Source organism: Dendropsophus ebraccatus, chromosome 7, assembly GCF_027789765.1.
Source record: "Dendropsophus ebraccatus isolate aDenEbr1 chromosome 7, aDenEbr1.pat, whole genome shotgun sequence".
Lineage (NCBI taxonomy): Eukaryota > Metazoa > Chordata > Amphibia > Anura > Hylidae > Dendropsophus > Dendropsophus ebraccatus.
The window spans coordinates 49252049-49275865 of NC_091460.1; the positions used below are offsets into that span (position 1 = coordinate 49252049).

The following is a 23817-nucleotide window of genomic DNA, read 5'->3' on the forward strand; positions in this document are numbered from 1 at the left end:
ATACCCTAAATCCTGTGGGCTGCTGCAGGAAAAATAAGCAGTTGACAGGAACCTATCCAGCAACATAGGCTGTTTGCCAGGTTTCTTAACCATTATGCTGGTTAATTATCCATTTCTTAGTGTCTGTATTACAGCAGCAAGTTCCAGTATAACTGACCTGAATTAACTATGTAAGTTTGTGTGATCAAACCTGCACTCAGATCAGGACTTGCGGTCATAAAACAGACATAATATATTACTAGTGTGTACCTTATTATAATGTTAAATTTTGCACGCCTTTAAGCAACTAGCTGCACTTTATGAGGGGTTTCCCCAACTCCAGTGTGAGCTTTAGTAAAGACTAGCGGGTTTAGTATAAATAGACTTTATTGAAGCCAATGCCTCCACCACCGAGGCTGATGTTTGGGACTACAGATGCACTAGTTGTAACATCTCACAACTTCTATAAGGAATGTCAACAGTTACAACGGTCATGCATAACATGGTCTGATCACGTCAGAAGCAGAGTCAAACATTTCTAGTGAAATGTTTAGAACATTGTTATATATAGAACTACTTCCAATAAACTGCAAAAAACATTGATCGACGTTTCCAGTACGAGATACAGTGTCAACACAAAGGGGAGCCATAAATGCTTCATTTATGAAAGAAGGTAATATTTACTGTAATGAAACAAATTAAAAAGCTTTCAGATCAAGGCCATCACTGAACCATCACATAAGGTACAAATTCATCAGTCCACGTTCTCACGCCGCTCTCAAAGAAAAACAAAACAAAACAAAAAAAATTGTAGATCCTCAGTACTGGGAGTACTCCTTTGTCTGAAGTTTGGCAATGATTCTTTCCAGCTGCCTCTTCGCTTCACACTGTGGGAAGTTGCCCATGTCGTAGTACTGAGCAGCGATTTTCACCAACCTAAAATTGGTAAGAGAAAACACACAATGGTAAAATCTACATTTATCGATACAAATATTTGACACAGTCATTTTTTTTATTTGCAGAATTTTTCCCTTGACTGACTTGCAGAAGGTCCTGGACCTGCATTGGATAAAACCCCCAGTTTACAATACTGGATCAGCATCTTTAACCCCTTAGCGACCCATGACGTATCTGATACGTCATGGTGCCGCTCGGGGTGTTCAGAGCGGGGTCCCGCCGGGACCGCGCTCTGAACGGCGCTGATCCCGGCTGACACGTGCAGCGGGGCAGTGCCTCTATTAGCCGGCGCGGGTCCTGTTGCCGCGCCGGCTAATTAAGCCTCTAAGTGCAGCTGTCAAACCTGACAGCTGCACTTAGAGGCACTGCGCCGCACGTCCCTGGTGTCTAGTGGGACGGATCGCATCGCGGGGGGGAGATCCGTTCTTCTGCCCGTGCCGGGCCTCAGCGTCGGAATGACGCTGATCCCGCCTCGGCAATAGATTGCTATGGCCTGCAGCAGGCCATAGTAATCTATGACCGATCTAATCGATCTTTGCTGTGTATATACACAGCATTGATCTCTATGAGAGATCAGTGCTGTCTATATACAAGTCCCCCAGGGGGGCTTCTAGTTACAGTAAAAAAAAAAAGTAAAAAAGTGTTTTTATTAATAAAAAATCCCCTCCCCTAATAAAAGTCCAAATCACCCCCCTTTTCCCATTTTATAAATATAAATTAATAAATAAATAAACATATTTAGTATCGCCCGAACTATTAATTAATCACATTCCTGATCTCGCACGGTAAACGGCGACAGCGCAAAAAAATTCCAACGTGCAAAATTGCGCATTTTTGGTCGCATCAAATCCAGAAAAAATGTAATAAAAAACGATCAAAAAGTCGTATATGCGCAATCAAGGTACCGATAGAAAGAACACATCATGGCGCAAAAACTGACACCTCACACAGCCCCATAGACCAAAGGATAAAAGCGCTATAAGCCTGGGAATGGAGCGATTTTAAGGAACGTATATTTGTTAACAACGGTTTGAATTTTTTACAGGCCATCCGATACAATATAAGTTATACATGTTACATATCATAGTAATCGTAACGACTTGAGGAACATGCATAACAAGTCAGTTTTACCATAGGACGGACGGCGTAAATGCAAAACTCCCCGAAATCAAAACAAATTAGTTTTTTTTTTTCAATTTGACAGCGCAAATGATTTTTTTCCGGTTTCACAGCATATGTTATGGAAAAATAATGCCTGTCATTGCAAAGTACAATTGGTTTCGCAAAAAATAAGCGCTCATATACGTCTCTAGGTGAAAAAATGCAAGCGCTATGGACTTTTAAACTTAAAATGGAATAAGCAAAAGCGCAAAAACGAAAATAGGCTTTGACCTTAAGGGGTTAAAGAGCTTATAAGTATGGGAAAACTTGAGATTTTTAAATAGAAGTAAATTACAAATCTATATAAACTTTCTGACACCAGTTGATTTAAAAGAAAATAATTTTAGCTGGACAACCCCTTTAAGCTTATCTAGAATGTATTCTACAACAGGAGCCATCACTACCAAAAGTAACCACTTACACAGACTTCTTCCTATGTTATTAGGTCTTACTCAAGTTCCCATTGATGTTTTATGCAGAGACTCCAGGCTATGGCCACACAATGTTATGGCTAGTCATTGCTTACACTGGTCTATACCAAGACATTTCATAATTGGCTAAACACTAGTTACATAGCTAGACCCCAGTGTCCTGGATCTACTCATTTGCCATGAAGCAACATTACATGAACGGGAACTGTTATTACAGTTTGATAGGGGACAACAGGGTATTTGCACACACAATAACAGCTACTGTGTAAGTCTTTACATCCACAGCTATTATAACTCTTTGGCCACATTTCTACAATTGCGATCAGAATATGACCAAACCAACAGTCATGCGCATTACTTGGATCAGCAGCAATATTATGTGGCTATTGGTAAAGAAATGGGGGCATGGTGTGGCTGCATCCGAGATTGTATATGTAGGAACATGGCCAATAATCATCATTGAGGCCAGTGGTGAACATGACAAGATTAGTGGGGTCTCAATGCTTGAATTAGATCACTGAGTTTGCAAGTGTTGCAGTGTGGCGGCCTGTGTCAGGCTAACATATGATGTATTAGAATACAGGAAACTGGATAGTACAAAAAGTATAAAAAAAAATACATTAAATGAGTTATAACCCTATAAGTCTAATAAAGTAGAAAACACCATTCAGTATAAAATACATTTTCCTTTATATAACAAAAAAATCTTCTCTTATTTGGTATCCTCTTATTAGATCCACCTGGCCCAGCCATTAAGGCTACAACTTACCATTCTGGCTTTATGTCTGTACATGTGCGGATGTAATTCTTTGTGGTAAGAACAAATTCATTATACAAGACCCACTCAGGTTTGTGGTCCAGAACCGTAGAAGGATGTAACTGCACAACTTGGTTGTCTTTCACAGTCAGGTAATGGCCGGTTCTTTCCAAATGTGCCACCTTATGAGAGAAAATAAATCCAACTCTTAGAATGAAAGGGATTATAATTCTTACAAAGCTGCTCGATATAAAAAAAAAAAAAAAAAAAAAAAAAAAAAAAAAAAAAAAAAAAAGGTACACGAAGACAGTAAACAGTTTATTTACACTTCATTGCTCAAGGGCATAGACAGATCTCTCCACAGTCAATGATCAGAAGACTTATACAGCTGCAGAGATGTGCACAATGAACGCTGTAAATTAAAACCATAACGCCACATAACAGCACTGAACACCAGAGTCGCAGAGGACACAGCAGTCGGCTTTTAACAGCAAAACAACAGCAAGAATAAATGGACATATATACCTGCAAGATATGAACTAAAATATCAGACACCAACAGTCAGAAAAAATGTAAGAGTAGAACAAAGTAATGCAAAGCTTAAGGGTAGCTTCACACGTACCGACTCGCAGCGTTAATAACGCTCCGAGTCGGCTAGGTCCTGGCAGATCACTTTCAGTACATACACACAGCGGTCTGTCGGTATGTAATTCTGCCGGCTGCTTAACCCCTTCAGCTGCCGCCCGGCTCCCCCTCTGTATACATTACCTGTCCTTGCTGCACGGGGTCCCGGCGTACTGCTCCACTGATTGGCCGGGCGGGAGAGCAGTACGCCGGGACCCGTGCAGCGAGGACAGGTAATGTATACAGAGCGGGAGCAGGAGCCAGGCGGCAACAGAAGGGGTTAAGCGGCCGGCAGAATTACATACACGCAGCGGTCGTTCAGACCGCTGTGCGTATGTAGTGAAAGTGATCTGCCACGACCTAGCCGACTCATCAGTACGTGTGAAGCTACCCTAAAAGTGTTTCAAGGTAAATTCTATATGGCATTGTATGACTGAAACACACTTCAAATGGACTAACTCAAAGATGATTATGAGAACAGGGGTCCTTCATCCCCTATGTAAATAGAGGGGAAGAGGAGAATGTGCGCTGCTCCTTCATTCACTCTACTGTACCAACAAATACAGCTGTGTATATCCACTGGATATCTTCAGCAGCCCCATAGTAAGTGAGCTGTCATTTCATTCGCACAGGGGAAAACTGGCCATACACTCCTAAGTGTTCTCGTGAAACTTTATACAAGGTTGGTTGAATGTGCATGCATTCTGAATAGGCAGAAAAGAAAAAGCCTCTTAAGGTCCCTATTCACTTTATACTTATGTCGGCCAAACCCACTACAGTATGGAGAAAGATCTGGCATGATGGCAATTTACTACCTGATCCCTTTGTTGTATGAGAGATAAGCCATGTTCCCCATAGAGAACACAGGGATGTTTGGCCGTGCTGACAGATATCTCTAGTGGCTGCTTAACTCCCTAAGCACAAAAGATTGTGCATTTTAAAATGCAACATGTCCTATGCATCTCTCGGGGAAGAGTCAAGATGTCCCCATACACTCTAGATCAGGGGTACTCAACAACTTTTAGTGAAGGTCCACTTACCGGGGTCTATTGTCAGGTGAAGGTCCGAGCTGACCATCAGTAGGAAACGTGTTTTGTTACTTTGTCACAAACGTTCAACTATTTACATACAGAATTGCAAAAGAGGAGTCCGTGGAGCCTCATTGAAGAGTCTCAAAACACAGGACTAGCCAGATATCCCTCCTGGAAGGACCCAGCCAAGTGGCAGCTCCTGTTAGGAAACCACCAAATCCACCATATTAAGTGGCCCTATAAGTCAGTGTAATGACAAGGGATAAACCAAGGCTAGGTAACCATCCACAGACAGCTGTTTCGGGGTGTTGCCCCTCATCAGTGTGGAGCAGGATTCTGGCTAGGTGGGAGCAATGCCTAGTAGAGCCATAAGAGAAACAGATTGCTGAACTCAGGGAGAACAGCCAAATGACAACACTGCTGGCTGCTAATGAAAGCGCTCAATGCAGTGAAGTCCTAGGTGCATTGCCCCCTGGGAAACATGAGTATGCAAAAGAGGAGTCCGTGGAGCCTCATTGAAGAGTCTCAAAACACAGGACTAGCCAGATATCCCTCCTGGAAGGACCCAGCCAAGTGGCAGCTCCTGTTAGGAAACCACCAAATCCACCATATTAAGTGACCCTATAAGTCAGTGTAATGACAAGGGATAAACCAAGGCTAGGTAACCATCCACAGACAGCTGTTTCGGGGTGTTGCCCCTCATCAGTGTGGAGCAGGATTCTGGCTAGGTGGGAGCAATGCCTGTTTCTCTTATGGCTCTACTAGGCATTGCTCCCACCTAGCCAGAATCCTGCTCCACACTGATGAGGGGCAACACCCCGAAACAGCTGTCTGTGGATGGTTACCTAGCCTTGGTTTATCCCTTGTCATTACACTGACTTATAGGGCCACTTAATATGGTGGATTTGGTGGTTTCCTAACAGGAGCTGCCACTTGGCTGGGTCCTTCCAGGAGGGATATCTGGCTAGTCCTGTGTTTTGAGACTCTTCAATGAGGCTCCACGGACTCCTCTTTTGCATACTCATGTTTCCCAGGGGGCAATGCACCTAGGACTTCACTGCATTGAGCGCTTTCATTAGCAGCCAGTAGTGTTGTCATTTGGCTGTTCTCCCTGAGTTCAGCAATCTGTTTCTCTTACATACAGAATTGCTGCTTATTAGCGGGAAAACTGGCATTTTTTTTCTCTCTCACCAGGCCTTTGATATTAGGTACAAAGGGGGTGACTGCCCTGGTAGTATATAGCCCCCCTGTTGCTCCCCCAGTAGTGTATAGCCCCCCCCCTGTGCGCTCTCCCTCAGTAGTATATAGCCCCCTGTTGCTCCCCCAGTAGTATATAGCCCCCCTGTGCGCTCTCCCCCTGTAGTATATAGCCCCCTGTGAGCTCCCCCCAGTAGTATATTGCCTCCCCGTGCGCTCTCCCCCTGTAGTATATAGCCCCCCTGTGAGCTCCCCCCAGTAGTATATAGCCCCCCTGTGAGCTCCCCCCAGTAGTATATAGCCCCCCTGTGAGCTCCCCCCAGTAGTATATAGCCCCCCCTGTGCTCTCCCCCTGTAGTATATAGCCCCCTGTGAGCTCCCCCCTGTAGTATATAGCCCCCTGTGAGCTCCCCCCTGTAGTATATAGCCCCCCCGTGCGCTGTCCCCCTGTAGTACATAGCCCCCTGTGAGCTCCCCCCAGTAGTATATAGCCCCCGTGAGCTCCCCCCAAGTAGTATATAGCCCCCCTGTGAGCTCCCCCCTGTAGTATATAGCCCCCTGTGAGCTCCCCCTGTAGTATATAGCCCCCACGTGCGCTGTCCCCCTGTAGTATATAGCCCCCTGTGAGCTCCCCCCAGTAGTATATAGCGCCCCTGTGCTCTCCCCCCAGTAGTATATAGCCCCCTGTGAGGTCCCCCCCCCCCCAGTAGTATATAGCCCCCTTGTGCTTTCCCCCTGTAGTATATAGCCCCTGTGAGGTCCCCCCTGTAGTATATAACCCCCTGTGCACTCCCCCCAGTAGTATATAGCCCCCTCAGTAGTATATAGCCCCCTGTGAGGACCCCCCTGTAGTATATAGCCCCCTGTGCGCTCCCCCCAGTAGTATATAGCCCCCTCAGTGGTCCCTCCTGTAGTATATAGTCCACCTGTGCGCTCTCCCCTTGTAGATGCCCCCCAGACAGAAAAAAAAAATAACAAAAACAACTCACCTAGCACCTCGTTCCCCGCTGCGGCTGTCTTCTTCTCTTCCCGTCGGTCCGGCCCCCGGCTGATACGCGCTCTGTAGGGATGTCCCGGGGATTCCCCAGCAGAGCGCGCGCATCAGTGATCTCCGCGTACACCGCCGGCCTGCACTTCCGGGAAGGACAGGCCGGCAGCGTACACTGAGGTCTGTGGTGCGCGCTCTGCTGGGGAATCCCCGGGACATCCCCAGAGAGCGCGTATCAGCCGGGGGCCGGACCGACACTGCCCCCAGCCCCACAGGCGTACTGACATCTAAGGACAGTACGCCTATGGGGCGGGAGGCAGTGCGGTGGGGAGCGGGACGGGACAGACCAGATCCGGGGCGGTTAGGAGGTCTGACCAGGGGTCCGGACAGCTGGCCTCCGCGGTCCGGGTTCGGACCGCGGTCCGCCAGTTGAGGACCCCTGCTCTAGATGGCCAGTTCCACAAACATTAATCTCATTTGTATGGCCAGCTTTAAGAGCTGTTAGCAAATTTACACAATATTCAGACAATCCAGATGTGTCACCTCAACACAAGGAAACAGATCTAAGAGAGCCTGACAAGGCTAATCCCCAGTGGTCTGGAGACAGATATATTTCTGTGCAAGCAAACCTGAGATGACACACTTGACAATGCGCCATATGCTTGATAATTTCATCTAATTTAAGCAGCTTTAAAAAAAAAAAGCAAAAACAAGGCGGCGAGTCAACAAGCACACAAGGAGTTAATTTTCTCATATCACAGATCAGTAGGGAGGCCAAGAACCATTTATGTGGAGTTAATTGCTTGTACTTTCTCAAGTCCCTCCAGTTCTCACATATGAATTCCTAAAAGACCTTGTTATATGATTTTAGCGACTCATAACCGTTTATGCGATTTCCCATCTGAACTTAACCTCAAAGGCAGGAATTCAAAGTTACTTTTTTTTTTTTTCTATTCCAGATGCTGAAACGTACCTGCATAAAATAGCCGGTAACCAAAGCTTTTCTGATATTAATGTAATAATCCCGGCTTGTGAAGTCTGTGCTTCTACGTGGCAAGTTAAATCTGTCCATGATTCGTGACAGCTGCTGCCTTACATTGTCTGCAGACATCAGGGACCTGTAGTTAATGAAGTTGTCATAACACCACTGAGACGACTCATGATCTGGGGGGAGAGAAGATTTAGACACCTTGATCAAAAAACGGGAAAAACAGCTCAAGTAGTCTATAAAATGACATTCCTCCATGTCAGACAATCACTGCGGGTCAAAGTAACAATGACAACACAGGCCTGTGGTCATTTCCATTTAGCAGGTTTTTAATCACAGTTAAAGAGGTCATTTAATAGAATAGGGCAGGGGCATTCATCGGCCAGGGTGTAATAAGCTCATGTATCCCAATTCTTGTTTCCTGCACTCATCTAATGGAGAGTTTGAGGTCGCAGGGGAGCTGTATATGAACACATAATATATCTCCATGCACTGATAAAGTCAGTCTTTAGAGGGGAAAGGATGAATATAGGTTAACAGCTCACAAAGAAATCAAAGTTAGTTCTATGAGCAGGGGAGGGGGAACAGACTCTGCTGCTTCTAGTAAGCATTCCCTGCTATATAATGTCCTCTATGCTGCTTCTGAGTGTGTGCACTATTGTGTTACAGGGAGGGAGGGTCTCCTTTTCTCTGTATAGGAAACATTTAAAAAGCAAGTCTCTGTTTAAACAGAAACAGATCTATTCCTCATATATGCAGACTTGAGGGTATTCTGAAAAGTCACATAAAAATCACATTTTTGGGCATAGCAGTATGACATAGAAAAAACCACATCTTAGATGTCTATGATTGATCTCTTACAGCTACCAAAACAAGATTTCATCCCCATCCCAATAGCTACATTTTGGAGACCAGGTTTAGGTGGAAATTCTGTTAATATGATGACAGCAATATAGCGTGAAAAGTGACATGAAGGAGGTCAAGATGAGCTTTATTACCAGTCTGAGAATGACAGCCACACAGACAAGTACTGACTTTTACACCATCAGCTATATTATTTTATTACTGAGGAATATTCCATTCAAAAATCTCACTATAAGTAACTTCTACATTATGGGTGTGCCCCAAGATGCAAATGGGCACATACGTCTGATATCACCCCCCAAGTTCACCAGTGACCATGCAGATAGTCCGAGCAACATCATGCGGCCACTGGTTGAACACATGGGGGCATGGTTTCAGCCACATGCATTCATCAGCCAGTGGGAACGTGGCCTCATTCAGCCTTGTAAGGGTTAATAACAAACGTATGAACGTAATAAATACAAAACAAAAACAACTAAAGCTACTCACTCTGTTTGAAAGCGTGGTACACATTCAGCAGCGTCAGATGATCGCCATCTATGTGGGCAAACCTCATCTTGGACTCATCTGCAGCTTTCTTGACTTCCGTGGGTCGGATAAAACACTGTGGGACTAAACAAGGTTGGTATGGGCCCAACACAAATGCCCATATCGATGAGTCACGCATTCACTGACAGAGGAACAAGGCCTAGCTAGGTCAGTTCACAGAGCATAGGGCAGGGCAGGGCAGGATGGACCTCCAACTGCATCTTGGGCTGTTTACTACCTTGCTTTGGTACATCAACACCTAACCCCATCTGTAAGACAAGAGGGTTTCAAAACTACAAAGCATCTGATTATACTGTCTAGAGCTTATTGATGTGTATAGAACCATGACAGCCAGTAAGTGAGCAAGTATACGAAGACAGGTCATAAGGTCTAAATAGAACGACCTAGAAAGGCTGCTTTCTCAAGTAGAACCTAAGGCAATAAGATAGAAAACACTGGGAACTAAGTTATGTTTGCTTTCCTTCAAAATGCAGTCTTCCTGCCACTAATGGCTAATGCTTTGCAATTCTATAAAGAAACAAGAGATCTCTGCGGAGGTGGCAGCAGTAGACGAATTTCCATTACCCCTCTGATCTTAAGGGATTAATAAATTATTCTTTTGAAAAACAGACATGATACGACACCTGTCTACATACTGTACAACAAACTGGCCTACACTTGTGCCCTAACAAGACACTACAAAGCAGATGCCTTATTTTACGTTCACACTGAGTAAAACTGGCGGAATTACTCTGCTCAGAATCCAGCCTGCCTCAGTGTGTCAATAGGATGTCTCGTAGGCCTCAGCTCTCTGTTCAAAGAATTGACATGTCAATTCTTTGAGCGGAGGCATCCCATTGACACAGAGGCAGGTGGGATTCCGCAGCGGAATTCTGCCTGTTTTATTCAGTGTGAACATACCCTTATAGGCTAAAGGGGTAAATCCCATCTCAAGTTCTCTCTATGCACAGAAAAAGGCATAAAAGTTGATTGGTGACTGATCACTGGGATCCCCAATAATCCTGAGAAGTGGCAATAATGCCACCAGAATATATGATGCGCAGCCAAAGCTCCATTTGTTCTCTATGTAGCTGACAAAATTTCCTTATAGAGCTGGTCGACCACACGTGGTGCAGACCATTCATTCCGTAGAAAATTATGTCCCTGTTCCTAGAATTGGTGGGGATTCCAGTGGTCAGAAACTAACACTTAACTTTTTGTCTCCTATTTTATGGATAGGGTATAAGACCTTAAGATGGGAATACCCCAAGAATAGCCAGTTTAGAAAAAAAATTTCATATATCTTATTAAATTTTCAGGATCCACTTGCCCACAGTGGAAAGAGATTCCAAAACCTTCTCTAAGTCCTGGTTTACACAAACAACCCGCTTAATCGGAACTAGCACAGAGCAGTGCCCTATTTTTCCTGTGGTAGAGCTGCAGGGAGATTAAGCACTTATGGTCAGGTTTCCCCTCACACCAGTTCTCATCAATTGAGGTCCCAGCACTGTGTGGTCTGCTTATTGTCAAGAGACGTACTAAAAAGCAGGAATTTGTCGAAGTGGAGAATCCTTTCAAAAGTGGCAGGAACTCTTACTGTTATGTTGCAAGTAAAGATGAGCGAACCTCGAGCATGCTCGAGTCGATCCGAACCCGAACTTTCGGCATTTGATTAGCGGGGGCTGCTGAAGTTGGATAAAGCCCTAAGGCTATGTGGAAAACATGGATACAGTCATTGGCTGTATCCATGTTTTCCAGACAACCTTAGAGCTTTATCCAAGTTCAGCAGCCACTGCTAATCAAATACCGAACGTTCGGGTTTGCATTGACTCGAACCCGGTTCGGTCATCTCTAGTTGTAATAATCGAAAGTGTATTTGACTACTGCCCAATGTATAAAACTACATATACAACATCTAGGTATTGGTAGCATAGTTAAAAGGTTTTTTTTGTGTCTGGGACTATTCTTAAACATACATCTCACCACCAGCAAGACTTTAGAAGACTTATCAGCAATTGTTGTGGTTCTAGCTACTGCCACCTCCACAGAAGCCGAGAAAAATAATAGACTCTCTGCCCTGCCCGTCTGCTCTGAGTCTGAATCATCTGAAAGCTCTATAAAAAAAATTTGATAAGAAATGAGCATATACATCTAATAAAATACGGATGCACCGAAGCATTGCAAGATTACTCTTAGTTCTCTCATTTTGAGAGATTCCAGAGAGGTTCCATATTTGGTTATTTAAAGCATCAATAGGACATCATAGACCGTAACAACTGTTCTAAGATGGTGTCAGTGTTGCACATAGTAACCAAATAAATCAAATCGTAAAGTTAGCTGCAGAAAAACGGTTTCCCGAGTGATACAGGCAAGTGGTTTGTGTCCACATTACAAACCTCAGAACCTCCTTTGTGAAGTCTGTTCAGCACCAGAAAACTGAGCCAGATGAGGTGTTAAACAGCACATGCTATCTGATGCAGACAGATACCAGAGAAATATTAGCTTAGCCCAAAGTCCCGGCCCAAGCATGAGCCTGAAGATCTAAACTGACAGTAATACAAATCACCAAAACAGTAAGGTCTCTAGACCAGAGACCAGGCCCAGACTTGAGGCCATATTAAACACATGTAAAACCAGCCCAAGACTAAATGAGAGGAAAGCTTTCCTCTCATTCAGCCTTGGGCATCTCTCTGGTTTGTACGTGTAACACTGACACATTCTGTTAGAACAGTTCATATGCAAGACCCTAATATTATACTTGATATAGGCTTGCTTTATTTTGGTTACTTAGTGGTCAGCTGCTCTTCATTACAATATAAAATTAAATGTAAGTCCACACACAACTTTAAAGGCCCAAACTGTAAGAAAGACATATATATGGTAAACACCTGTGCCAATGAGAACATAGACCAAAAATATCTGTAAGTTCTCCATAAAGAGGCTATACATATGTAGGTTATCTGATAGCTTAATGTTTCAACTATATCCTTTTAAATGCCCCATAAACCTGTAGGCCAAGATGGGCAGGATCATTGGAGAGGAGCCGATAAGGTGCTGATTGACACTCCAATCATTGTCCCCAATCATTATTGACTAATGGAAGACACAGGGAATGCTATTGACAGGTATATAATGTGGACAGCCTTTGTTCAATAACCTCAAACCCCCATCAAGCTTCATAAGAGCCAAGTAAAAGTATGCTGAACTAAGATGCCAACATGAGCCTGAGCACATCTTTCTAAGATCTGACAGCAGCCCAATGCCAGTCTCTATCCAAAGTGGATAAAGTCACAGGAGCAGTGTCCTTGGGCCCTATGCATGTTACTCCCTCTGGATCATATAACCCCATATATGAAGGTCTGACATTTATGTCACTGGATACAGTAGGCTGATCTTAAGGGGGTATTTCCTTTGCATGTGCCCTGCCATTACCTGACAACATAGCAGTTATGGATAGGATCTCATTAGAACAGTTGTAGTCACAACTCGCAATAACCATCTTGGCAAGCTGGGGGTCGAGGGGAAATTCTGCCATCATGGATCCCAGTTCAGTCAGATCACCATCATCATTTAAGGCAGCGAGGTAATTTAACAATTCCAGAGCACGCATCAGTGTTTCAGGGGCTATAGAAAGGACGAAGGGAGGAAACAAAACGGGGAAAAAAAAAAATTAGTTGCATTTATTTTAATTAAAAAAAACCACAATCAATACTCTATCTACTGGTAGAAATAGCGGTCTCTTGTCATCTTTAATGTGCCCCTTCAGGGTTCTTCATGTACAACTCTTTTTACATATAACATTTCCAGCTGCTTCTTATACATAATGGAGTCCTCGCTGCCAATATTTTGGCCAGAAATTAAGTAAAAGCACAACTATGCTCTGAAAACTACATATCCTAGAAGACCACTGTTTACAGAGCACATTGAACATTGTAAAAATCCCAGTGCAATATACAGTACCCAAGAATGAAAAAGTACTATCAGACTTGGACAGACGTAGGGTTTGTCAGGTGATTTAATTTACCCTGAGAGCAGAATAAGAGAGCAAGATAGAACCTGGTCTCCAGGATATACAGGTTTTTATAATCTGAGCAAGTAAACAACTCCTATGAAACACATATGCCTAAGTTTTGAAAGGAGTTAAACTGCCAAAAAGTATAACAGCAGATTTGTAGATGACTGCAATCGCTCACATTAAAGGTTGGTATGTGTCTAAACAGATATTTGCAGCTCTGAGCAGCCGAGTTTCACCATCAGCATTACACTTTCTAGCCGAAACTTTAATAGACACCTCCATCTTGAATGGCTGATGGCAAACTAACTTCATTACAGACAGCTTAAAGGAACACTGGTTAAATTAATAACTTATACCACGGTTGGTTTACACTAAAGAGCTACTAAGAAAATGACAAGACAAACCCAAATTGCAATATGACAGTATGCATTCATGTCTACAGTATGTATTATACCTGGAGGATCCATGAAGTCAAAGTGTACCAAGTCATCAATACCCAGCTTCTTTAGCTGCAACACCACAGAACCCAAGTTGGACCTCAAAATCTCAGGGTATGTGTTGTCCTAATGGGGAAAATGAGACAAATTCATACAGAAACATTACAATATCATTTTTTTGTGTTGGCGAAGAATTCAGACTAGAAGTTTCTTTCTCCAATGATTTATAAGCAGCACCATTGAGCATACCAGGCCAGTGACACCTTTGTCATGGCTAAAAGTTCTACTACTGCTATAGACACAACAGGACACATCACCAGCCTAGCAGATTTGTACTTGTGTGACTCACACTGATGATGGTATTTAGTTAAAGTAAATATAGTTCAATGGACCTTCTCCATGCAGAATTCACCCATTGCATAGCAGAGAACAAAAAAAAAAAAAAAACTAACCTGCATTTCTGTTTTGTATGCCTTCTCTGTGTAAAGTCTAAAGCATTTGCCAGGCCTTGTACGACCAGCACGACCAGCTCTTTGCTGTGCAGAAGCCTTGCTGATAGCAGTAACCAGGAGAGACTCTACTCGAATTCGAGGGTTATACACCTATATTCAGAATATGCAAATAAATAGAGCCACATTAATAAAACCACAACAATGGAGAGAATATTACTATAATAAAACCAAAGTCACAGCAGCTGTGATTCTTCCTGCTCAGTAATATCAGATGTACCTTTTGCTTGGCAAATCCAGGATCAATCACAAATACAACTCCATCAATGGTCAGTGAAGTCTCAGCAATATTAGTGGATACCACAACCTAAAAAAGTGGCAAGAGGAGAAATTAAAAAAGCAGAAAAATGGATATCATACAGGAGAGGGAAAAACTGATCTTTGATGAATATTATATACATGTGTACACAGTAATATACCCCATGACCATCTAAAAAATATAATACCATCATTTCCCATATTGTTACATATAGTGCAATTGATGCCAGTTAAAGAGACTCTGTACCCACAATCTGTCCCCCCCCCCACCCACTTGTACCTTCGGATAGCTGCTTTTAATCCAAGATCTGTCCTGTGGTTCGTTCGGCAGGTGATGCAGTTTTTGTCCTAAAAAACTTTTAATGGTGCGTTTACACAGAAAGATTTATCTGACAGATTTTTAAAGCCAAAACCAGTAATGGATTTGAAAGGAAGAGAAATCTCAATGTTTCCTTTATGACCTGTTCTCTGTTTATACTCTGTTCCTGGTTTTGGCTTCCAAAATCTGTCAGATAAATCTTTGTGTAAACGCACCCTAAACTTGCAGCCGCGTGCCCAACGGGCATGGCCTAGATTGTGTATGCATTAGGCTGGCACAACCTCTCTGTCCCTCCTCCCCGCCCTTCTTATCATTAGGAATGCTCCAGGCAGATTGTCTCCTATTCATCAGTTGTGTTAGCACGGAACATGGGCTGGATCGTTAAAGAGGACCTGTCTCCCCCGTGTACCTGATCGCGCCCGGCGCGCTCCTGAGAGGAGTCTGACGCTCATAGAGATTGAATGGAGAGTCCGACCCTCCATTCATTTTCTATGAGCGTCGGACTCATCTCAGGAGCGCGCGCGCACCGGGCTTCGGGCGCTGAAAGCTCCGTCACTGGACCAGATCAAGAAGCGGGACCCGGCGCGGTCAGGTAAGTATAGGGGGCTCTAGCGAGGGGCCGGGTGCCTGTTATCCCGACATGGGGGGTGAGAGGTTTCCTTTAAGGACCTGTGCAATGTTCAGACAGGAGTAAATGTTCCAGTGGCATTCCTAATGATGAAGAGGGTGAGGATGAAGTTAGGGCACGGGGCTGCAAGTTTAAAAGTTTTTTAGGACATTAACTGCATCACCTGCCGAATGAACGCCAGGACAGATCTTGGATTAAAAGCAGCTATCTGAAGGTACAAGTGGTTTGGGGGGTCAGATTGTGGGTACAGAGTCGCTTTAAGCAGTTTGCACAAATGTACGTTATAAGGCTTAAGAAAAGCAGGAACGATATTCACTGAGCTATTCACACATAAATGCAGAAGTGCTGTAACCTCTAAGAAATGCATTTTATACCGGCTGACATAACCCTGCAGTGTCACCTACACTTTGCTGATTGATTTCAGTAAGATTATCACATTAGAAAGACGTTCCAGAATAGTTTCCCTCAATGTCACACGAAGACCTTGAACTACATTAGTAAATCTAGTATCACAAGTACAAAAAAAGTTAGTGGTGCAATGAAAATATAGCATTGCCTCATATATGCCTCATCTGCACAAAACCCCTGCGTCTTTCATCAATTCAAGGGGGTGAGATTATTCTGAAACTTTGCAAAACCTGTATTTGTAGAAGGTTTTCAACTATTCTGTAGATGGAACTGAGGGGTCCGACACCTCAAGTGATCCAGAGAACTGTGTGCTCCTTATAACCCATCCACCAATTCATTCACTGCTATGGAGATCCCGGGGCATAATCTCCATCAGTCCCACAGCAGTGATTGGTGCAGTGGCCATTGGGGCACTTAGGGACCTGCATAGGAGATCACTAAAGACCCAAAAATCACCTATGCTGTGGATAAGTGATAAATGGATTGTTTCTCTAAAATCCTTTAAGAGTCGTTATTCAACAGTACTTTTGGAGCTTCAGGGCAAGCCCCCAATGATGACTGCAGCTCAGAGGAAGACACTGCATTTCACATGGGTGCAGGTTATTTTTTTATTTACTTGCAACTATATGTAATAAATTTTTCCTAAACAGATAACCCCTTAAAGTTTAGAATAAAGATGTTAAATGGTAAAAGTAATTTTAATAGAAAGAACAGACATCCAGTTTCAGCTCTCGAATGTGAAAGAACAGGAGTGCATCAGAAACCCATTTATTCCAGTGCGGTTCTGGCTACAAACAAGTATTTTATCACCATGGAAACTTCAGGAAAGGAGACATCAAGACAAAGAATTCACACCGGGCGCAGACAAATATGTCATTTACTTCTGCTCTTATACTCACTTTCCTTCCTATTGCACCATTGGGTTTCTTGGGTGGAGGGGGCTCAAATATTCTCTGCTGTTGCTGGGGTGGAAGGGTAGAATATAGAGGGATGATTTTTATATCTCCAACTTCGGGGCCCAAGTCATCAATTTCTCGTTTTATCCTTTTACATGCTTCATCAATTTCCTAAGAATAAAAAGCAGAAGTGGAAAAATAATATAGAAACTGCACAAGGCGTGTAGAGTCCTTATAGCCACTCGTCTAAAGGTAGTCACCTTAAGATCCACAATGAAACTTATGAGTGAGTGGCAGCTAAAATCTGTCATGGCAGGGAGCTGTTAAAGGGGATCATTTTTATGCTTCCTGAGCCAGGAGTCATTGGGGCGGTGCCCAGTAGCTTCTGCCTGTCCGGACAGCCTTGACAAGTCTTCAATTTTGCATTTTATCGGGTTTTTGAGCTTATGCCGTTTACCGAGAGATCAGGAATGTGATAATTTAAAAGTCCAGGCGATTCTGCATGGCAGTGCCAGATAAGTTTATTTTGTTTTGTTTTTATATTATGGGATGGGATGGGAGGTGTCTGCTATTAGCAACACACTGATTGATTATAGGGATCAATGCAGCACACCAATTATATTGCAGCTCGATAGCTTCAGCCTGCAGATAGGATAAAGCACTCTCAAATGTTAGACAGCGCGGGAGGCCTCAGGCTGCACTGACATTGCATCGGCTCTCCGCAATGTCCCTGTAGGGAGCCAATCCAGCCACTTGACCACTGGTGCAGGGATGTGAAAATCATTTAAAGGGGTAGTCCACCCAAAAAAAATTTCTTTCAAATCAACTGGTGCCATAAAGTGCCAGAGATTTGTAATTCACTTCTATTAAAAAATCTTAAGTCTTCCAGTACTTATTAGCTGCTGTATGTCCAGCAGGAAGTAGTGTTTTCTTTCCTGTCTGACCCAGTGCTCTCTGTTGCCTCCTCTGTCCATGTCAGGAACTGTCCAAAGCAGGAGCAAATCCCCATAGAAAACCCCTCCTGCTCTCCAGACTGGAAATAATACAACTTCCTGTTGGGCATACAGCAGCTGATAAGTACTGGAAGGCTTGAGATTTTTTAATAGAAGTAAATTACAAATCTCTGTCACTTCATAGCAGCAGTTGATTTGAAAGAATTTTTTTTTGGGTGGACTACCCCTTTAAATGCTGCCATCAGCTTTGATAGGAAGCTGTGCTGTACAAAGGCGGCTCACAATGTGCGACCTTGCTCTATTCTTTTAATGAAGGCATGAGGGGAATACCCACCATCCGTCATTATGAGGTTAAAAAAAAATGATAGATCTAGAAAATGGTTACAAATCCTAAATCTTCTACAAAACTTGTTCCTAAGGTATGCAACTCATAAAATGTTAAGAGCGTGAAGTCAGAACCCACTGTAATGTGACACATTATCATAAATATGTCAAGCTCCACTTTCATCAAAGCAGCTTAAAGCACTTTGCATACTTGTCCTGTTCATGGTTTTCTAATGATCACCCTGACAGTGCTTGATGTATCTTAAAGGGATACTCCTATTTTTTAAAGAAAATCATTTAGTCAGAATCTCACTACTTAAACACTTACCGATCAGAATGAGCGAGGAGAAAACATGGTAGTGATCTCCATCATGCTGCTACATTATAAATCTATGGGGCAAAATAATTGACAGTGCAGAAGTGAAGCACACTAGAACTGCTTCTCCCTGCTCATTCTTCTGATGCTTGGGAGTCTCAGCAGAGACCCAGGTGTCAAAAGTTTCTTTTAACTGACCAGTATGCTTTAACATCCTGGTATTCTTTTTCAATGAAAAAACAGTTTCAATTTGGGAGACACAAACCTCTTGACCTGTAAGGAAGAGCAAAAGATCTCCTTCCTCCTCTTCACACATATGGATCTGAATGACTGTACGGATGGCGGCTTCTAGATAGTCTCTCTCCGGCTCCGGAGTGTAAAAGATTTCTACAGGATGCGTACGGCCGGGAATAGTGAGGAGAGGACAGCTATCAAAATAAATCTGGAACTTGCCTGCATCTAGGGTGGCACTCATGACTATAACCTGCGAAAAGAAATTAAAAGAAAACATGGATCTTATACATGTCGTTCAAAGAATAATTTAACCACTCGAGGACAATTTAATGTCTCCCCCTTTGCATTCCAGCAGACTGGGCCCTATATTGTCTGCCCATACTGAACACTGGTTTGATAACAACACAGCGATTCTCTCTGGTAAATCAATGTGCACTACAGCTGTTGTCCTGCTCCTAATCGGACAGGCACATTGACAGCGCTGACAGCGCTCACATGATCAACACGATGCATACACAAACTGGCTTCTGCTCAGGACAAGCTCACCCTGCATTGAGTTAGAGAAAAGCTGTGGTGAACATTATTTAGTTGTAATAAGTGCAGTCTGCACATGTTCAAGCCATTGCAGAGAAACAGACAGCACACTGCATGGTCAATGCTGAACCATCAGCTTTTCTGCTTCCTGGGATGAAATACATCCAGCTGGCCAGTACATGGAAGTGAAATCTAATGTCACACGTGAAGAGGCTGGACTAGTTTCTGGCAGACACAGCGCATCCACATTTTGATGCTATTTTTATTCACAGGGATTAAAGCCAATTTTAGGGAGATTTCAAAAGCGATCTCACAGATCAGGAACAAGAAAACGAAACAGATGATTACCTTTAAATCATTCCTTTGCCGAACGACCTCTTTTAAAACGCCCATTAAAATATCTGTAGCTAAAGTCCTTTCATGGGCTTCGTCAAGTATAACTACACCATAGCGCTCCAACAAGGGGTCGTTCATCGCCTCTCGCAGTAACATACCATCAGTCATGTACCTAAAGAGAGGAATAGATATTAGATATACAATTACTGGTGATAGAATAGCAGGAGTTGGATTTCCTGCACCCCTGGCCATGGCCTCTTGGTTTTGGCCCCCCACCAAAGACCAATTGGCTATTCTGAGGATAGATCCGCGATTCATCCAGTGGTCTTATAGTATGTTTTAGGATAAAATGAAGTCCACACAAAAGTCTGCAAATTAAATCCACATAAATAGGCGAAAAACGTACAAAGCCTGCAAAATTCTGAGAATACAGAGAGCAGTAAGACCCAGCAGAAAAGCTTACCATTGCCTTGTTAGGGTGCGTTTACACAGAGATTTATCTGATTTTTTTAAGCCAAAGCCAGGAATGAATTTGAAAAGAGGAGAAATCTCAGTCTTTCCTTTATGACCTGTTCCCTGTTTATAGTCTGCTCCTGGCTTTGGCTTCAAAGATCTGTCAGATAAATCTTTCCTGTGTAAACGCACCATAAGCTATCCACGGACCAATATTTTAGTAAGACAGAATTCTAGTATTGCAAGGTCGTGTGCTTGTAATGGTTATAAGGATGAATGTATATAACCACTCACATCGATACCTCATTGCTAAATCATTCTCATTCAATTCCTCAACATGAATTAAGCAAAAACACAGTGTATCTCCACATCCCTGACTAAAGAATACAGCAGCGAGATTAAACTGTACGGCCGGGGTATAATTATTAATTAGCGTAATTATAGAGTCAGATCACCTGCAGTCACCACACAAACCCCACTAAATAGTCCGCTTTCATTAGCAATTTTCACTGAAATGGATCCAATAGGAATCACTATGTTGGCTGCGGCTGAAATCAACGCAACAAAGACTCGACACAGGACTAGAAAAAAATGCTAAACTGTGACTCTGAATAGCTCTGGACTCAGGAAGGAAAACAACCAGGGACAATTATACCCATTTAGTGTAACTACCTGTGTCAAATACATCTTATTTTAAATATTGTCCATGCAAGTGAAACTAAAAACATCTTAAGGGTGCGTTCACACGTTCAGGATTTGCAGAAGATTTGATGGTGCAGATTTGATGCTGTGTTCAGTTTTGTAGATCAAAACTTCAAATCTGCACCATCGAATCTTCATTCGGCTGTCAGTATGTAAAGCGCCATCCCTCTTAACCTGCTGCAGCACAGTGAATACTTTACCTGTCCATGCCCTGGCCTGCTTCTATGGTTCCCAGCACCCTAACGTCCCAAAAAGCTAATCAGTGGCTGCAGTGGGACAGCGCACCGTTCAGCTTTGTGGGATGTCAGGGAGCCGGGTGCCACAGAAGCAGGCCAGGGCGCGGACAGGTAAAGTATTCACTGTGCTGCGGCGTGTTAAAAGGGATGGAACTTGACATACTCACAGCAGAATAAAAAGTCTGCGAGTATGTAAACCTATTCAAACGGACAGTACTGGGAATCGCAGCAGATTTCGCTGCGGAACTCGCAGTGTGAAATACACTGCGATTCCAGTACGTGTGAACCCACCCTAAAGGTTTTTACTGGGATGGCTAATTTGATGGCCTATATATAGGGAAAGCTGACAATTAGCACTCTAGAAAGCACCCTGTTTTCCTCAGTGTTCACCAAGCATAGCTTTATAGGACACCAGGGGAGTATAGAAAGTTAAAGGGAATCTGGAATCTGTCACTAGGTTTATGCTGCCCTAAGTGAGAGAAGTATAAACTAGTGACAAAAATGCTGCTGATTGACAGGCGACTGCCTAAACAAAGCATGCACAGATAACTGGCAATCAGCAGCTGGTGGGCTGGGTTTTCTGCTTCTCATGAACATCCAGGACTACTGGGCTCATGCACATAATGGAAAGGACTACTTATTGTCCATGTTATTCAGGAGGATCTCTCTGAATAAGCAGCACAGAACAATGTAAGTGATACATCATTCTGTTCAGCTTCTCTATCACTAGTTTATGCTACCCTTATATAAGACAGCATAAACCTACTGATATAGACTATGTTTATTCTTTAGGCTTTCATGAGCCTATTTTAGGTATAACAGTTTCAGGTAAATGCAGGCAACGATCAAATACAAAAAATGGTTCCCCGTTTGTTTGGTACTGACAACAAAATTAATAGCTCGCTAATCGTTCGATGTAGTTCCACAATTGTTCGTTAATCGTTCAGAGTAATTTCACATTTTTGTTCTTTTGCTTTGATCAGAAGGAGTAAAGAATCACAGTAACAATCGTAACTAACAACTATCGTTCTGTGTAATATGGTGAATGATTTCAGGTTAATGATAATCTTGTTTGCCATCGTTTATAGTTAAAAATTGCTTTGTCTAATAGGACAACAAACGCAGTGATCTGCAATACATTATGCTGTGCACAGTACACAATGGTTGAAGGAGCACTGAATCCCCTTTAACAAGCTAATGAATGGAATTTGCATAACCACCGAAGTAATACTGATGTCACATCACAAGGCAGACCCAGGGAATCCCTATGACTATGCATCTTAGGAGTGAGAACCTACCATACTACTGCAGCTATACTTTTAGCAGACAAAAAAAAAAATAAATTGCCTGCCAATATGTCCCATTAGGGCATGTAAATACGTGGCAGATTTGTTGTCTGCTTCTACTTACTTCAAAATAGTTTTTGCACTGCTGCAGTCCTCAAATCGTATTGAGTAACCAACTTCTTGGCCAAGCATAACATCCATTTCATCAGCCACTCTCTGAGCCACGCTCATGGCCGCCACTCTTCTGGGTTGGGTACAAGCCACACCCCTCTTTGGACCAGGTAATGACCTCATGTACTCTACACACCACTGAGGGATCTACAAAATAACGATGAAAGAGGTTAGGACATTCATAGACGGAAAAACATTAGAGATTGCAATGGAGGGAAAGGGCATATACCTGTGTAGTTTTTCCAGAACCAGTCTCTCCCACCAGGACAAAACACTGGTTCCTCATGAGGATATCTGTAAACCGCTCTTTGTACTCCCAGACAGGCAGCTGCAGACGCTTCTTTAGGATATCATAGTAACGTGGTGTATGGGGTAGATTGGTGAATGGATTGATGCCTTGGGGAAGTGCTGCTGGCTTTACGGCCTGAACTCCACCAGCCGAGATAAATGGGGTATTCGATGCAGCTCGAGATTCTTTATCCTTGTCTCTGTCTCTCTCACGATCGCGGTCTCTGTCGCGATCTCTATCCCGGTCTTTTGATCTGTCATCCCTGTCGCGATCTCTGTCCTTGCTAAAAGTTGAGAATATGAGGATTAAAACCTGTAACACTTCTAAAATTTGAATCTAAAACATTAGCTCCAAACGTAATATTAATCACATTAAACAAAGGAGTGTAACTTTAAACAGAAGGGCAAAGACCTGCACAGCTAGTGATACCTCTAGGAGTTTAATCCCGCTATTCCAGAGGGATTGATGGGTACAGTGGTGCAGAGGGGAAGATCTGCTAGATGGGGTGCTCAGCCATAAAGTGCAAGTGCCCACAATAGTATTGACATAAAGAACAGAACATTGTGCTTAATTCCTCCAGTACGTCCATGATTACATATTATTTCTGCCACTGCGGGATGCGATTCCCAGAGGGGAGGACCATATAGTAGGCACTGACACGGCTCGCTACACTCACCTATTAGCTAATTGACCTAGCGGGTGGATGTCCGGTACCAGCCACTGCTATACACTGGGTACTTTTACCTGCTGGTCTATGCTGTTCCTTGGGATAGTGAGTGTAACAGCCACTGTTGGTCCCCGCTGGAAGCACCATCCCGTTATCATGTGTTTTTGTTGTTATTCACACATGTCTAAATTGTTTTGAATTTGTACCATATACTTGTGACCGCTTGGCCCCTGATAAGACGGACATTGGTCTTTGAAACGCGTTGGGCATGGTAATTGGTACTTTGTTGGTAGTTCTTGACCAGTGATTGACGTACCCGACTTCCCATTCATGTGCATTTT

General features: G+C 43.2%; 1 protein-coding gene across 2 annotated transcripts in view; it reads right to left on the bottom strand.

Moving 5' to 3' along the window:
* Positions 1 to 348: 348 nt before the first annotated feature.
* Positions 349 to 23817, bottom strand: part of DHX15 (DEAH-box helicase 15) — a 42576-nt gene continuing 19107 nt past the window's right edge. For both annotated transcript variants that reach the window (XM_069977472.1, XM_069977473.1), the window contains exons 2-14: positions 22750 to 23092; positions 22474 to 22667; positions 19685 to 19844; positions 18834 to 19052; positions 16979 to 17146; positions 14687 to 14773; positions 14410 to 14559; positions 13975 to 14083; positions 12938 to 13129; positions 9467 to 9589; positions 8099 to 8289; positions 3298 to 3467; positions 349 to 915 (exon numbers count right to left, since the gene is read on the bottom strand). In XM_069977472.1, coding sequence (XP_069833573.1) covers positions 798 to 915; positions 3298 to 3467; positions 8099 to 8289; positions 9467 to 9589; positions 12938 to 13129; positions 13975 to 14083; positions 14410 to 14559; positions 14687 to 14773; positions 16979 to 17146; positions 18834 to 19052; positions 19685 to 19844; positions 22474 to 22667; positions 22750 to 23092 — 2224 coding nt within the window. In that variant the 3' untranslated portion in view covers positions 349 to 797. The remainder of the gene's footprint in view (positions 916 to 3297; positions 3468 to 8098; positions 8290 to 9466; positions 9590 to 12937; positions 13130 to 13974; positions 14084 to 14409; positions 14560 to 14686; positions 14774 to 16978; positions 17147 to 18833; positions 19053 to 19684; positions 19845 to 22473; positions 22668 to 22749; positions 23093 to 23817) is intronic.